This window comes from Apteryx mantelli, chromosome 8 (genome assembly GCF_036417845.1).
Source record: "Apteryx mantelli isolate bAptMan1 chromosome 8, bAptMan1.hap1, whole genome shotgun sequence".
Lineage (NCBI taxonomy): Eukaryota > Metazoa > Chordata > Aves > Apterygiformes > Apterygidae > Apteryx > Apteryx mantelli.
Window position 1 is genome coordinate 16737780 of NC_089985.1, and position 17032 is coordinate 16754811.

Here is a 17032-nt window from a genome sequence, read left to right on the forward strand (position 1 = left end):
CCCCAAAGTTGATGCAAATTTCCCTGGCAGAAAGTGTCTGGCTCAAAGCATCAAACTGGATTGCAGTCCTCTACAGGAATGAGACCATATACAAAGATATTATAAGTCACTATTCTAGGGACAAAATTTAGTTTGGAATACATTCATTATTTTTGGTCATTCATCAAATGACAGTGAAAAAGTAAGCAAAGATGAAAATTTGTTTTACTTTCTTTTTCTCTTCACTATCAAAATCTCGGAGAGGTGGTAAAATAAAGTAGGTTATAAAAGATTGGAATGGAATCTCTACATTCACAGTTGGAGAATTTAAGGGGAAAAATGAGAAGGGGGAGAGTATTTGCACATACATATCACTTATTGCATCTACATGACCATTTTAGAGTAGATCAGTGTTGAGCTTTCCTAAAGCAAATTTTGCAGTCATCCCCACCTACCATGCATGCACTGGTTTCCTTTTGGATTAAACTACACCAGAAAATGAGCTCCCGCTGGTCACGAGTGTTCAGCACACACAACACCAGACTTGAATAAGAACCAAAGAATAACCCAGGAAATGCACACGTTGTCCATGTCAGGTCCTCAGCACCAACTGTACTGTTTCACTTTACGGATCCAGTCCTATTACACAATGCTACCTGCTAACGTAAATGTAGCTTTTGTCTATTATTTAAAAAATACATTTGGAAGTTATATCAGCTTGACTGTTTCTTTTCTTTAATTCAGTACCATGATTAAATCATACAAAACAACTAGTTCCACTTTTCTTGGAAACTTTTACTGGATTAATATTTTTCATTATCATTTATTGCACAAAAATTATGATCACCTTTATCAATTACGTGTCTTATTTCCTGTCTGTATTAGAGTAGTCAAATTTTCCATATGGTCTTTTGGAGTTCCATGAACTCCTTTCAAGACCCCTGAAGCTTCCCATTTTCCATTTCACCAATCATATTTTTTTCAATAATTGCTAGACGTTTTTTCAAGACATATTGCTATATCAAGGAGAATCTGTCCTATGCTCAAAACAAACAGTTGCACAGAACGAGTGTTCAGTGTGATGAACAGCGTTTGGAGTGAAGAGAAGTGTTGGATGAGTACAGACGCTATCAAAGCTGTTCTTTACTCAATGTGAATATTAATGACAGTTGTTTTATGTTTCAACTTAAAATCATTCAGAACACTGTTGCAGGGAAAATAGTTCACTTAAACATATTTTTCTACTTCCAAGCAAGCAATAACTACACAAACATATTATTTTATTTTTGTAAAGATGTTTGCGACCCTAAAATTGATGGCCCAAAACCTCTCAGGTCTTGATCCTTAAAATATGACCAGCTTATTCACAGCAAAAGTATTTCAAAAGTATATAGAAAATAATCTCACTTAAGTATACTTCTACAAAGTTTCTACATGAATACTATTTGAGTCCATAACTTTGGTTTAGATTTCCTTATTAGACCTACCATCATGGACTCCAAAACAAAGGACAACAAACTTTGTTTGCAAGACCAATTCACATGAGACTCCTAACAAATGGTGCTAATACAGTCATATGTGATTTGATTTTTTGAACCACCAAATTCACAAGCATTAAACTGAATTCAAATGGCTCATATAAGATGAATCAAACCATTATGGGATAATTCATCTCAGTCACTAATTATCTGAAGGAAATTCAGCTTCTAATAATACTTTCTATCCCAATAAAAATCCTATAAAATATTACATTTGTTAAAATAATATGAATGTAGCTGAAAGTAAGTACAATGAATATTTACACTCGAAATAACTGTCACATTCTGGATTTTTTTTTTTTTTTTTCCAAGCTTAGTCTTTGGACAAGTGATACCAATCCAAGATTTGCTGATATTTGCCAGCAGGCTTCTGCCTGTTAAGATATTCTGAAATAACATACCTTATATAAACCATCAGGCTACAATGATTATGTAATGATAAATATCTTCTCTTATATGCAACCAGTGGAGTCAAAAAAAGTAATATTCAAAAGAAAAATAACACAGAAAGAAAGCCTGTAAAGGTCACTGACAAATGTTTGCCATCTGAAATGACACACGGTGCATTAGTCTCAATACAGCGGAAATGCAGATATCAGATATGGCTGCAGATAAACTGCAATGGAAAGCAGCAAGTTAAAAACAGAGATGACTTCAACAGAGACACTAACCAGAAACCTGGAGGTGCTCGCACATTTGGTTCAAGCTTACCAAAACACAAAGAACTGACTCCAGCCTATTTCTGACCAGAACAGAGTTTAAGGACATCAGCCAAAGTGACATCATTCTGTTCACATATATCACATGTAGATTAAGACACTTACTGTCTTAACAGCTCTTAATGCAAACTGCCATGAGCTGACACTGACCAGTGTCCTCTGGTCCCTGTCCCTTCCGACTAAGGGACAAATCAGATAACCCCTTCTGAAGCAACATTAGGTGATGCCAGTATGGAACAAACAACTATCCGTTTTGTTGAAATGATCTATTAATGAAATTCATACTGTGTTGGACTCTAGAGATTTTGAAATTAGGTACGGTCATTTCAATATACTACACAACCTAGCTTTCCATATCAAATGAGAACTATAATGACTGCTAAACACAAATACTTGGACTAAACCCTAAAACACTTCCTCATTCCTGCATGGGTTACTTTGCATCTCAATAAAAATGGTTGTCAATTGCATAGACAGCTAGTGTTTAAAATGCTCATGGCCAAAAAGACTACTTGTAAGAGAACTGCTTGGGTAGAAGAAAGACCCTCCCATACTGTCTTTCAGTATCTTTCTTCTAGGAAAAGGCCTTATCTGGAATTAATAAACCATCCTATCCATTTCTGTCAAGGAATGCAGCATAGTTCCTCACCCAAGAACTTAAAACACCTCCCTGCCTGCAACGCGCGTGCACACATGTGTGCATGCACACACACACCAGTTTTATGTATTTACCAACTCCACCAAGGATCATCTTCGCTTATCAAATATCAGTATTTATCTTAACTATTCTGAATCCAGACCATCAAACAGTCTGAATTTAGAAATGAACATTAAAAATATCAGATCGTGAGAAGCTCAATCAGTCAATGTCATCTCAATGCGTTTCATCAAATGGAACTCAGTATCAGTAGTCTGCAAATATCATAAGAAATTATTTTAGGCTCACAGTTGAAATGAATCTCTCAATAGTATCTGGTAAGTTATTTTATCTCTAATAGGCTCAATATGTGCCACTGACCCTCATAAATCAGAAAGGATGAAAGCTTGTAACATCTTAATCTACCAAGTACCAGCAAAACCTTGGAAATACAAATTCTGAAGTTGTGATGAGACAGATTGGGTTTTCATTCCTTCCAACTTTTCAGTGAAATCAAAATAAGTGTATTATAGAAAAGATGCATGCTTGATTCATCATCTCTAGCTACTACTAGGAAATAAAAAACTTCTGGCCTCAAAGAAAGTACAGTCTTGAGAGCTATATGGGGAGAAATGATTAAGACTCCAAATGGACTCTTCAGTTCTTCACTTCATTAAGTAAGGTGAGCTGTGTAAGTAATTTCCTTAATACAATCCAATTTTATATTTAGTATATCATAATTAGTGATATAAATAAGAAAGTAGCTGACTATGGACATGCATTTATTTTTCAGTACAACTAACCATCAGGAGGTGAAAGTGTCTTCTAAACTGCCAATTTATCATCAGCTTGGAGTAAAATTTAAAATCTTTTCCTTGAAATGCTTCAGATGATTGGGATAAAGCACTATGTATTTTTCTTGCAAAAGAATGAGTCTGTGTTCTTACAAATTAAGGAAAAAAGAATTAAAGAAGAGGTCTTACTGGTTTGTATCTTAGTGCATCTCTGTAGGATCCAAACAGCGCTGCCTGTGCCCGAAGAAAGGCCTTCGCTACTCCATCACCCGTAGCTGTAGACTGCTTTTTCAGTTTATTTTTCAAGGCCGAGACCTGCATGACAGAGTGGAACAGTTAAATTAACACCTCAGAAATTGGTACAGCGAGGTATGAACCCAATCAGCAGGCAAACCCTGGTGTCTACAGGTCAGCCAAAAATTCATCCTCCTTCTTGATAGCTTATCTTTTTAACTGCAAAGAGCACCTGCTGGTCTGTTAATTGAAATGAAAGCAGGGGATGATGGTAGAGTGCTAATGCAAATTGGTTTATGCTCTCTTTTTTTTCCCAAGGCCTCTTGACATAAATAAGCTTAATTATTTTACAATAAACTGCTTGTGAGCCGCTTTTTTGCAGATTTTTTCAATCATAACATGTACCTACTTGTGTTGAATGAAGCCAGTTGGACATTTTTCATTTATGCTATGAAGGCATATTTTTAAGGACTCCTCATGCTCACATACTACTCATTTTTAAGGATTTTTTTAATGCCAAATTACTATTATACACCATTTCTCATGCACCATGGGATTAGCTGCTACCACTGTTGACTAGCTGAGAAAAGTTTGTGCTAGGTCAGTGGTACATGGTCTTTAGAATTGTCCTCACGCATAAAATACGTGAATGGGGAAAAACAACATGCTTACAAGGCAGCTGCATTAAAAAAATAATTTTGTATTTTAGTGCTCCACTTCTTTTTAAGGAGGTCTGGTTTTTTATTTTTCAAACAGCAATCACTGATTATACAGAACTGAAAAGAATGAGAAATTAATTTACATGGCCATTATTTTGTTAAGAATGCTTTGGAGAAAAATTATATAACTCTGGAATTATTACAGTACTGTTTAAAGATGTGTGGAATAATACCCATGTATAGTTTATTCTCTCCTCCTAATTTTGATCATGATGGACATCTGGAGAAATAAGTCAACTCTAATTATTTTGAATATATGTTTCTGCATCCCTCTGCATTGTAATATACCCAAACAAGCAATATTTAAGTCACTAAATATTATTCAAGGTAACATTTATTTAAAGTAACTCTTTAAGCAGAACATTATAAGCACAAAATACTACCAAATCAACTTTCATTCTTTTAGAAATGTATGCAAGAGTGAGTATCTTTTTGTTTCTTTATGCAAGCAGTCATGACTGCTCTTGTAGATGATGATTGTAATTGAAGTGTCAACCTAATTAAGAACTAAACTTTGAATAATGCTAATGAGAACTGAACATGGCATCAGAGAAAAGACCAGCTCTACAGGTGATAAACCTTCACAGTAGTGACATTTTCCAGTGTAAAGTCACAGTTACTGTGATCTGATCAAAGAGAGAGACCCCCATTGGGTCCAATTATAACTATAGTTTTGAAAAAAAATTATTGAGTTATGATGTTCATAATCTATGCAGAAAGGCCTTTACAGTATAGGTCTTTTCCCCATAGCTGTGATCTTTTCAATTTATATCCAAGCTCCATAGATCTAGATAAAAGTTTACAGTCTGATTCGTTTAGCCCACGGAAAGCATACACCAATGCTCATTTACGTTTTTTCCTTCCACCTCAAAAGAAAAAAAAAGTACAATTCAGAGTATAAAAACCAGTTAAGCAGTTCAAGGTTAAAAAAATAAATGCTAGTCATTTTACTTTCTTTGTTCTGTAGTGTATTATTAAAGTTATTAAAAATAAGGTTTAATTCCAGGGGAAATAAATGTATATGTCCTCTGTATAATTGAAATCTGCCCATCAATGTTACCTCAGTTTCTCTAAAGCAAAAACAACACGAGGTCAAAAAAAGAACTGTCAAAATTAAAATCAGTTATCTTTGTCATGATGAACAAACTACCTTCCCCCCCTTAAAGTAGATTTCTATTTTCTAGGTAGAAAATTCTCTCTTGTAGTTAGAAATTCTTGTAAATTACACAGTGTAAATAATGATGTGAAAAAAGACAACTTTTATAATCAAGTCCTATAATATAATCTCATAACTTCTCTGTACACCAGGATTTTGTTTTACCCCCCCCCCCAAAAAGGACACTATCAGAAAATATTGCACTTGTGTATTTTCCTTAAAAAAGACTATTGTGAAATTGAACAGTTTTAGAATTCAATAACTTTTTTTAAAAAGGCCCCATGTTTAGTTCTGTTTTAAACACAGAAAAAAGGAAAATAAACTCAATATTTTGGTTAAAAATGCAAAAAAGAAAATTGAAATTTTACTTGCAAAATGTAATTGAAAATATTTTTCAATTACCAAGTCATGGATTAAATAACTCAAGCTTCCCAAAGACGTACGTCAAATGTTGCGATATGATCAAATGAAAAAATATTTGAGAAAATCTTTTAAAAGAATGTGCATGTCTATGTTCAATCCAAGTTACCTTATTATTAGACTTAAAACCAGTTGTATTGTTCTTGATTTAAGATAACCATGGGCTTATATATATTGTAGAACAGGGCCTGACTATCATTATTTTTAGGACCGATTTCCCATTAAATAAAAAACTACAGCTCCACCATACAGTCCCACAATGAAGTGGGAACACATGACCATTCTTGACATTCAGCTACACGGACGTTCAAACAAAAGATGCACTAATGCCCTACTCAGCTGACATAATTTTGCAGCAACCCATCTATTACATTCTGGTTTCAGTTTCCCTGGTGACTGAATCAAATCTCTCTGCAAATTGCCTATGAGGCAAGTCTCCTACCCCAGCGTAGCCCCGTGCTCTACCAACATGAATAGTTTACATGCTCCTGGTTGGTAACACAATTTCAATAAAGCTTTTGATGGTCAAGTATTAATGGAACTAATAAAAATAAAAAAGACAATTTATTACAAAGGAGGCATCATCATTTCAACTTATGCATAACTATATTCTATGATAATCAGTATTAATATTTTTCTTTACAGATAGATAAATAGTTGATCAACACTCCTCCATGCTTCATTTTTGGAGTTAAGGACACAACACACACATAAGCAAAAGGACCAAGGAACAGGACTTGGTATATTTTTATTGGGGGAAAAAAAAAGATACTGTGGTGTGCACTGAAAAAGGATGAGTTGGGGAAACTATGGCAGATTATAAGAGAAGATAAAAGGAGATGAAGGAGATGTAGAAAAATTAGAGGATAAAGTGAGGGATGTGAAGGAAAATGGGATATTCTGATTTTTTCAGATCTGGCAGGCTCTATGTACCCTAAAATAAATCAGTTAATCAGGATGCTTTAGCCAAATTCATTTTAAAAGAGTAACAGAAAGGAACAAATCACCCACTCCACTGCAGTATGGACAGCATTTTTTGATACGTTATTGGTTCAACAACATTAAGAGCATCCCAACAGACTGTCAACTTGAAGGTGGGGATGCTCCGGCACAAATACGTGCAAGAATGCTACATACTCCATGGTTTAATCATGTTTTAACACAGTCAGGAGATGCGATAACATGCTGCCATCCTGGAGGGAGTTCTTGCTTCAGAAAGGCCATGCTGGAGTTCAGAGAAAGTTCCTCCAACTTCTGCCTCTCTCAAGAGGCCATGCTAAAAGACAGGGAGAGCTCTCTTAGATTATTCTGTGAAAGTGCTAGTAGCACAGTGTTCTTGAGAAAAAGCCTACTAAGATAATGTGGGGTGGAGGGGAGGGAGAGGAAAAATGATAAAACAAATGCAAAGGTCAAAAGGACTCATAGGAAACAAGCACTTTCTATGGCTACGTGGAGGCTACGCGCAGTTGCTCTCCGAGATGCTCCCCAGAGCCCCAGTCACCACATGGGAGTCCTGGCCGACACACTTGTGCTCCCTTGCCTGCCCACCCATGTTCTCTTCTTGCAGAAGTCAAAAGATTTGTCCCCTAAGGACTGCAGAACCATCCTTAATATTTTCATACATGCAAACCCCAGAGACTATCAGATCTCCGAAGAAAGATATCCAGCCATTTCCCTGGTATCAATGGGAGTTGTTATGCTTTAAAGTACTTTTCATTGTTCTCCACTAAATCAGAGCACTATAAAAGCAAGCTCACTCTCAAAAGCGAGAGAGAGAGAGGAAGGCACAGAAGGGTAACATAAAAACCTCACAACAAAATGGAATCTGGTACTATTTAAATCAGTATTGTTAATGAAAAAGCTTCCACATAGCTGAATTTTTTGTGTATAGATTATGTCAACTATCTCAGCTAGGCTGCCAGCATTTAACCAAAATATTCACTGAGATTAAAACATCTACTTAAATACAAATATTTTCAAAACCAGTAGTATTTTTAAATCAGATATTCTACCTTCTAAAATTATATCAAGGTTCAACAGAATCTCAAACGACTGTAAAGATTTGTTCAACAAACAATTGCCTCATAATACCACCAATACTGCTAACTACTTTCTGTTTCTAAAATATTAGTAATATTTTTGTCTATTTTCTGATTGAAAAACATAATAAATTCAGATATTTTAATTTTACAACAAATTTTATCAGTTGCAACGTTAAACATTGACCATAACTTCTTTACAACACCACTAATCGTTGTATTTTCAGAAGTGGTTTGCACTCCCAGTAATTATTTTATAAAGCGACTGTTTGAATTTCTAAATGAATTACAGCCTACTTCTTAAATGCTACTTTTGGGGCAGCAATATTTGTACACCCAATTTATGGCGTTAAAATACTGCGACTTAAAGAATCTAACCTAAAACTCCAAAAGAATTTGGATTCTATGTTGTCTCTCCAGTGTGTATGCACTATATGCTATAAAGGCTATGCATCTTTCAACTGCTATGTTGATTTTACTATTAATAATATTTAACAAATACAGAAGATGCTATAAACCTACAGAGACTATTGTTTTTGGAAGATCATACTTATAAAAGTACTACTTAAAGTCTTCTCTGAAACAAATAAGACTTGGTTGCTAAAGGTGATGCCCTCAGTCCTCCAAGTTTTTATGAAAGTGTTCAACTTTGAACATAGGATTGTAATCTTTTTGCCAGAGCGGACTGCAAGTAGGCATTGCAGGATCAGGCTCAAAGTTTATGAATTTGTAAGTGTCTATAGTATATGCTGATTTATAAACGTCAGTAAAAACTCTTTTTCTACCGTCTTACACTATTGAAGTGGTGACCTAAGTATTATTGTATTAGGAAATTTACGCCCACAGAAATAGCTACTTATTTTCATTTTTTTATTAAAAAATAATAGACAAATCCACAGTGAAATGATGAAATCTAAAAACAAGTGTTCTTGTCAGAAGAGAGGAAAAAGAGGTTTTTTTCCCCTCCTCTAAGAAAACAAAGGATTCCTGAAAGTCTTGCGCTGATTTATTTTTCCAATTTTAAATACCTTAGGAGTAGCGGAACTGCTACTGGCATGGTAGTATTTCTAACAGTCAATAAATCTAAAATATTATGTGTGAATATTGGAATGAAGCCATTAAGAAGATTACAGCATGCAACGCAGCAGAGGGTCCACAGGAAAAAAGGACTGGTAATTCAGGACAACTGTGACCACTGACCTTCGAACAGTCAAGACCACTGGTCAGTCTGACAGAATAATAGAGTTCACATGCACAGAAAGTCATCTAGCCTGTAACTATAATTTAAATACTTAAGTGAATGATTTAAAACACCTTTTAAATCTCAGTTAATTTATTATAGAGTTTATTACACAATATCATATAGCGATGTTTTTCAACCTTAAATTTATCATGAAAAATTCAAAATTGGAGCATTTTAATACACATATTGCTACACATGGGTAAACTATTATATACCTACGCACTGAGAACATTATCATCAGGCTTATTGATCAGGAAAGTAATTATTCAATTTGCTTCAGACAGAAGAAACAGTTCTGGAATACCCTTTGAAAATATTGCATTTGTTTTGTTAGGCTGTTAATCTATCAGGAATGTGTTTTTCAAAGGGATGGTTAAGTCTTCTTTTACATTTTCAGTACTTCATTCTATTTTAACACCCTTCAATGCTACTCCTGCTTATTATATTTTTAGATCATGTCTTATTACCTTCGTACGTATGCTTAAAAGTCTTATTTATATAGGTTTAAATTCTTCACCTTTGACACTTGTTTTTATGTTTTAAGTTTAACCTACCATTTTTGTTCTATGGTCCTATATTTTATACGTTTTAACCCAGATGTTAGCAGTTGCATTGTCCCTGATGAGTGCAAGAGGAGGACAAACATGCTGTCATTTTATTTGCCAAGACATGGGCATTGTCTGTGTCTTTTGTTTCCAGGTTTTTCACCTGTATTTGTATATGTTTTTCTTTAAACTGCTTTAATTAAAGTGTTTTACAGATTGACGTAAGAAAGAAATGGGGATATTCACATTTAAAGCTTTTTTCATTATAAAATCCTCAAATAAAATTCTGCAACTACACTGTATAAAACACAGTTGTTCTGTTGTGTTCCATACAGGAACACATAATAAAATATTTTAAATCTACTGTACAGTCTACACACTTGGATAACATTCATTAACATTAATAGTAATAATATGTATATATCCTGGGAGAGAATATACTTTTGAAATGTATGAATATCCGTAACCTCTATTTTCTTCATGCTAGCCTACTCGATTAGAGATCATTTTGATAAGCATCTCTAAAATACAAGAGACGTCCCTCTCATTGCACAAATATCCATTTTTACTGTTCAAAAGTCCTCCAGAAAGAACTCTAGTATGTTATGGAAGATGATATCTAATTCTTAATTCTATATCTAGCTATCATTTGACAAGAAGTGTGTACCTCCATGACATTATAACCTCAACCTTTTCCACTGAATGCAAGGTCAGCTAAAATTACTGACACATCAGAAAATGATTATTTTTTTTACTGAACTTGTTATACTGTTCTAGTACAGAGTACATTTAAACTTTTTGTATATACACATGTATAAGTGTGTGTACACTTTTTCACACAATAACATAAAAGCACATAACATCAAAATAATTTATATATAGACAAGTTCTTTTCCTTTTCTGAACTACGAATGATACTGAAGAGAATGATGACCAGATGATGTATAAAAACTATAGATTTTAACACTATTATAATCAAAGGGAACTGACATTAATATAATCATCAAGATTTTGGTTTCTGTTATATGTGTGTGTGTGCAGAGATAGATAGATCTCTATACACACACACACAAATATGTATGTATGTGTAGGTGCACATATATATATGTGTGTGTATACACATGTATATACACATGTATACACACACACACACACACACACACACACCAAGTACCAACAAAAGCAAAGGACACGGTATGTCAGTGCACTGCCTTACTTTAAGACAGTTTGTTTTTACAATTTACACTTTCAGAAAATGTAATTCTTTGATTTCACATTTTGATATAAAATTCTTTGTGCTGACAACAATTTCTGATAGCTTGAGCATCTATAAGTTAATAATCAAAACAGTGGTTTCACAAGGATATTCTTTTAGTGCTCTACTGGGAAAAACAAGATAAGTGAATTTTTTGACTATTTAAAATGATATACAGAATATGTTCCCCTATAGGCAACAGGAAAAAAAAAGGCGGGGGAGGACCCGCTGCAAGATCAAAGTCCAGAAAGAACTGGCACTTAATTTATCATCCTTTACAGACAAAAGACAGTTTTCGTCATTTCAAAAGGATCAGATGTCTTTTATGACAAACTGGGTTTGCAGTTTAATTTACAAATAGAATTCTAAGTAAGCAGTCTTTGCTCTGCCAAAGCAAATGACAAACAGTATAGGTTTTCATTCATGCAGCCCTCAGCAGGATAGAAGAGATTAAAATAAAACTGAAATAATTTAGAGAAAACAAATAAATGTTTCAGAAAGTTGAAGAAGATCAAAGCCTGAATTTTCTGACCCCAACTGTACAAGCATTTCTTATTATATTGACCAGTGCCATCAGATCATTAATTAAAAGGAAAGCGCTGGCAGGTGGCAGGGAAGCAGAAGCCGATAATTGGCCCCCTTCTTCTTTTTGCCTTCAAAAATTCTCTCGTTCTTTTGCAAGACACGCCACTAGGCAGACAGAAATGCCTACTTTGTAATATAATGATTAAGATGAGATGAAGAGACTCTTGCGTTTAAAGCAGCTATGCCTAATGAATGCAGCTAGCTTTATAATTATGATCCTACTTTTACAATAAGGAATATGATATTCCATTCAACATCTCTTCACCTGTCAAAAAAGTAAAAATTTCAAATATGGGAGGCTACAGCTGGCGCTTTTCTTTCCCCTTATTCCTTTTACTGCAGTTAGCAAAACCAGGCAAAAATAACTACTAGTAATTCAAGCAAATAGATAATAAAGAAAACCCATGAAATATCCGTAGGACTCACCACTTCACTAGGTAGGTTGTTCAGGTCATTAAAAGGGGTTTCTAGAGTGTTTGTGTCAACATTTAGCAAAACCACATCTTCCAGTGATCTATTTTTTACTCTCTGTTGAAGAAAAAAACAACAGTGTAAAAGCATTTTACTGTGGTACCCTCCTAAAGTACATTTTTATTACAAAGTGCTAGATTAGAAATTATGATTTTACAAAGGATAATAATGACAAAGACAACATCTTTGTGCCTTAGGTGTAGGATTTGTGGATTAGCTACAGGACTCAAAGAAGCTTTTAAAAACTCTCTTCAGCAAACAGTGAAGTTATATGGGTAACCTCTGAAATATAAGTGCAGTCAAGAAATGAATTCTTGAAAACCATGAATTACGTAAAACAGTTTAAAAAATACTAGAACTATAGATTCCTTATCACAATGTTTCATCTTATATCTGTGAAAATCAGATATGATATTAATCATATAATCAAAAGGAAAAAAAAAACAGAGCAAACTAAGTAGGATTTGCAGATTTATGCAAGTTCCAGGTACACGATGTCTACTAAGTATTACAGAAGAACAGATGAAAGAGTCTTTCATGAATGTAGTTGACTAGCAGATAAGAATTAAATAATTTGTTCCTTTCAGGAAAAATGACAGAACTCTTTTCTAGGTGATCCTGAAATAATAGATAATATTATGGTCCAGGAAATAATTCCAGAAGGAATTCAGGGACTTCATTTTTAGGCTAAGCCTTTCTGTTTCCTCATTTTCTGATGGAATAAGGAAAAAGATCCTAGTCAAGATAGTAAGATCAAGGTGTGCAGATCATAAGAACTTGCCTTAAGAGAACAGAAGGCTATGCCTAGAGTTCAGAAATACAGATGACAGAAGATTCTTTTTTGGAAACAGAAAAGTGCTAGTGGCCCAGAACAGGGGGAGAACCTACCTCAACAGCTTAGCAGAAACAGCTTTCATCTCCTCAGAAATCACTTCCGCAGAAATTTAAACCAAATAAAGCTCCTGAATCAATTATCTATTTTGCATGATAATCAGACTACACACACAGGGCCAATTAGGTCTTTTAATGGTTATGGAAAGATACAAAGCAATTTCTTATGACCTAGCTACTTACACACTGCTCAGGTAGGATTTTATTGTTTTACTGTATTTTTAAACCTGAAAAAGCTACCTCTTGCTTTCTGGCAAAAATTACTGTTATGACTGTTATCACAGGCTGAGTGTTAGACCCAGATTTTCAGGGCAGGAACATAAATTAGTTGGGAAATCAGAATGATGTTGACTTTTGAGTGATGAGTACTGCAAAAGAGTTTTAATTACTCTTGTTACTAGGAAAATTTGAATTGTTTTTGAACCATTTAAGGAAGGTAGAAACACCTCTGAGCTAGGAAATAGAATCAGAAACAAATCATGATTTAGGGCTTGCATGTCAGTAAAAAATGCTTCAAAAGTAAGATTTCAAAGGGAGCCTTTTACTTAGCAAAGCTTCTGAAGCTTAAATTCTGTAATTCTGTATGGCAAATATGAGGGATTCTTTCTAAAGCTTTTCCATTAAAAATATTATTTATGGTACACACTTCTCATACTTATCAATACTCAGACATATGCTGCAAACAAAGACAGTCTGAAACCTACTCACCTCTATTAAGCTTAAGTGGACACCAATTAGATATGGCATTGGTGCACTGAAGAGGAAAAAAAAGGAAAGATCAATTATTTTTTGAAATATCAACTACAAAAACATTTGTACAGCAAAAAATAGGTATTTAAAAATTTTGCACACTTTTGAGTCTGTAGTTAACTTTCACTGTTTAAGTTCGTATTAAATGTGTACACACATAGATGATCTTTAAATTATTAGCCAGAAAAAAATATTATTTTTTTACTCTGTGTTAAAAAGACTACAAAATATGGGAGACTGTTCCTAACCATGGCAAATATGAGCGGCAGGATGTGTAAGGCTGGCTAACCAGCTTGCCTGCATGTCTAACTTGAAACCAATGTTCTAAAGGTTGTCCGTCTCTAGAACTGCAACGGTTTTAAAATGCCATTCTGGGGAATATTCTCTCCACGGCTATCATAAGGGCCAGAGTTACAGGACCACACTGCAATGCAAATGCCCTAAAGACAAGACCAGTCTCAGCTCTGAACCCGCTTCCGAAGCCCTTCCCTGGGGGCATTTGGAACCCACCTACCTACTGTCCTGCTTCACTCAAGATAGGAAACTTTTCATTTCCAATGTAAGACAAGGAAATATAAACTCAAAATAAAACAATTGCTACACAAATATCCACACAAAGCTTATTGAATGAGACCCCCTGCAGTACATATAAACTGAACTAGTCAAGCTAATTTATCATGTTTTTTTATAATCTTCTGTTTCTTCCCCTGGTGAAGGTGTTCTGACATTTGACAAAGAAACTTCTTATCAAACTGCAAGCTCGATACATATTTGAATACATTAATGCTTCATACTGACAGAGCGAGATAAAGCAGTGCCAGCACTGGGAAGTAAAAGAAACCATTAAAATTTTAAGTCTACAAAACGCAACAGATGAATTAATACCAATCTGCCTCTGCATTACGGGGAAAAAAAAAAACAGAAAAAAAGATTCACCATGAAACCATGAGAGGCAAGCAAGTTACACAAGTATTAACAGAATGTTAATCTTACAGTAGTACACAAACTGTCTGCAGTTACTATCAGAAAACAATTGAATAATGTCAAGAATCACACCTTACAGACAGAAATTGAACTTTTTATATACATCATAGTTCCTCATATACAATTCCAAAATTTGCTGTCCAACACTCCTTCATGGGTGAGAACTGTGAGATCACTAAAAATATTCTCTCCAGTGAAGTGAGCTATGGATAGGCTTGTTTAAGCAACTCAGTGGGAAATGAAATACTAAGGAGCATAGAGAAAAACTAAATAAAAATAATCACTAAAAAAAAATGGAAGGCATTTACATGTAAAGTTACACAGATCACCTGACATGCAATAGTTTCTTACATTGCACTAATTTGCTCTTGTATCTGAGCCTTAATGAGGTACTGCCTGATTAAAAGATTGACTTTCTGTGGCACAAAGAGAGGCTTTACTGGATCAGTTCATGTGGTCTCATCAATTTGGTTCTAGTTCTGGAGCAAAAGTAGCAATTCTCACCTGCCCATGACTGGAGTCACTTTTAGAAAAATCTGTACACGCTATGGATTATCCAACTGCTCTCATTAACAATGTCCCTCAGGAAAATATTGATGTAAAGAACCTCAGACTGACTGAAAACAAGTTTTCATTATGTTTGTACTGTCAAAAACAAAGGCTTGGTGAGACTGGATAGTTATCTCTGCAAACCGTCATGGCTTGGGGTTTCTCGGCAGTGGGGGGCAGACTTCCAAAAAAGGGAAATGGAGACCCCATGTCCTCACAGATCCTGTTCCTAACTCAATACTAAAAAGTTTTAGTACCTCCTATCCACTTCATCTAGGCTAGGGACTTATATGTTTGTGGGCTAAACACAAATTGCACCCAGATTATACTTACGTACAGGCCATAAATAAAACTTGTGCTCTATCATTCAGTCCTACTCTGCTATCTGCCTTCCCTTCCCTCACACTCAAACAAATGGTGCAACCCAACTACTCTGCTGATATTTAGCAAGAACATTAGGAGGTCCTTCTAATGACACTGGATAGCACAGGTGCTATCCAGGTCCCAAATTCAGTTGGGGAACAAATTCAGATATAGGCTAACAACTGTCATCTTTATAGTATAAGTTATTAGAAATTATGCGTTTTAGGTAATCTCTCTAACTGCTTTTGAGAAAATCTTTGTTCCCTCCAAACAAATGAGAATGACTACGACTGGCATACATAACTGAGGATTCTTCTGCTGCGTATTCAGCAAATTAGAGCCTCAGGTTCTTCACAAAGTATCTTAGTGTTACTAATAACGTGAACTGGAGAAACCATTGGTTTAAAAAAAAAAAAAAAAGTACGTTATCACATATGTATTTTATGCACACTTATCTTCTGTTCTATAAAGCAACATTGTTCCAACAGCTTCACCTGGCCTGCACTGACTTATAAGAGCTGATGATTTGCTCCATTAATAAATTTGTTATTAAAAAAAGGGCAGTGTGTAGCTCTTTTCTATAGAATTAGGCAACAACTACATAATTTTAATTTAAGAAATAAACAGCAGAATAAAAAGTACAAAACCAGTTAGATAAACATTTCCCAAAAATGCATGAAATAAAAACTGCAGGTATGGAAAGTCACTCTTATCATTTTCAGCAAAGAATGCATTTTATTACCACTGGATTATAAAGCCCTAACAGCAGAGGTTTGTAATATGTACATGAAATTGCTCACTATGATACTACTGGGAGCTGCTATACAGTTTTAATCTTGCTTATGCATGTTATTACCAAAAATGTTATTAATCCATGGCATCATTTCCTAAAATAATTACTATGTTATGCAAAACATGCAAGTTAATTGGAAAATAACTGCCCCATTCTCATGAAAACAGGCTTGCGTATATTCAAATACAGGAGAGACCAAATTTCATAAAAAGACGCATTGCAATCGTAACTTGAATTTTCTGTTTGCATTACATTCTTAACTGAGCTTCAGTAGAACAGATGCTTTATCATCCACAGACAAAACTGTCATACGTTTTTGTATCAGTGACTTAGTTTGCCAAGAAATTATATAGAAAATTCGAAGAAAT

At 34.7% G+C, this 17032-nt stretch overlaps 1 protein-coding gene across 2 annotated transcripts in view; it reads right to left on the reverse strand.

Moving 5' to 3' along the window:
• Positions 1–17032, reverse strand: part of DENND1B (DENN domain containing 1B) — a 179664-nt gene that overhangs the window by 46050 nt on the left and 116582 nt on the right. For both annotated transcript variants that reach the window (XM_067300776.1, XM_067300775.1), the window contains exons 11-13: positions 13934–13979; positions 12290–12391; positions 3857–3982 (exon numbers count right to left, since the gene is read on the reverse strand). In XM_067300776.1, coding sequence (XP_067156877.1) covers positions 3857–3982; positions 12290–12391; positions 13934–13979 — 274 coding nt within the window. The remainder of the gene's footprint in view (positions 1–3856; positions 3983–12289; positions 12392–13933; positions 13980–17032) is intronic.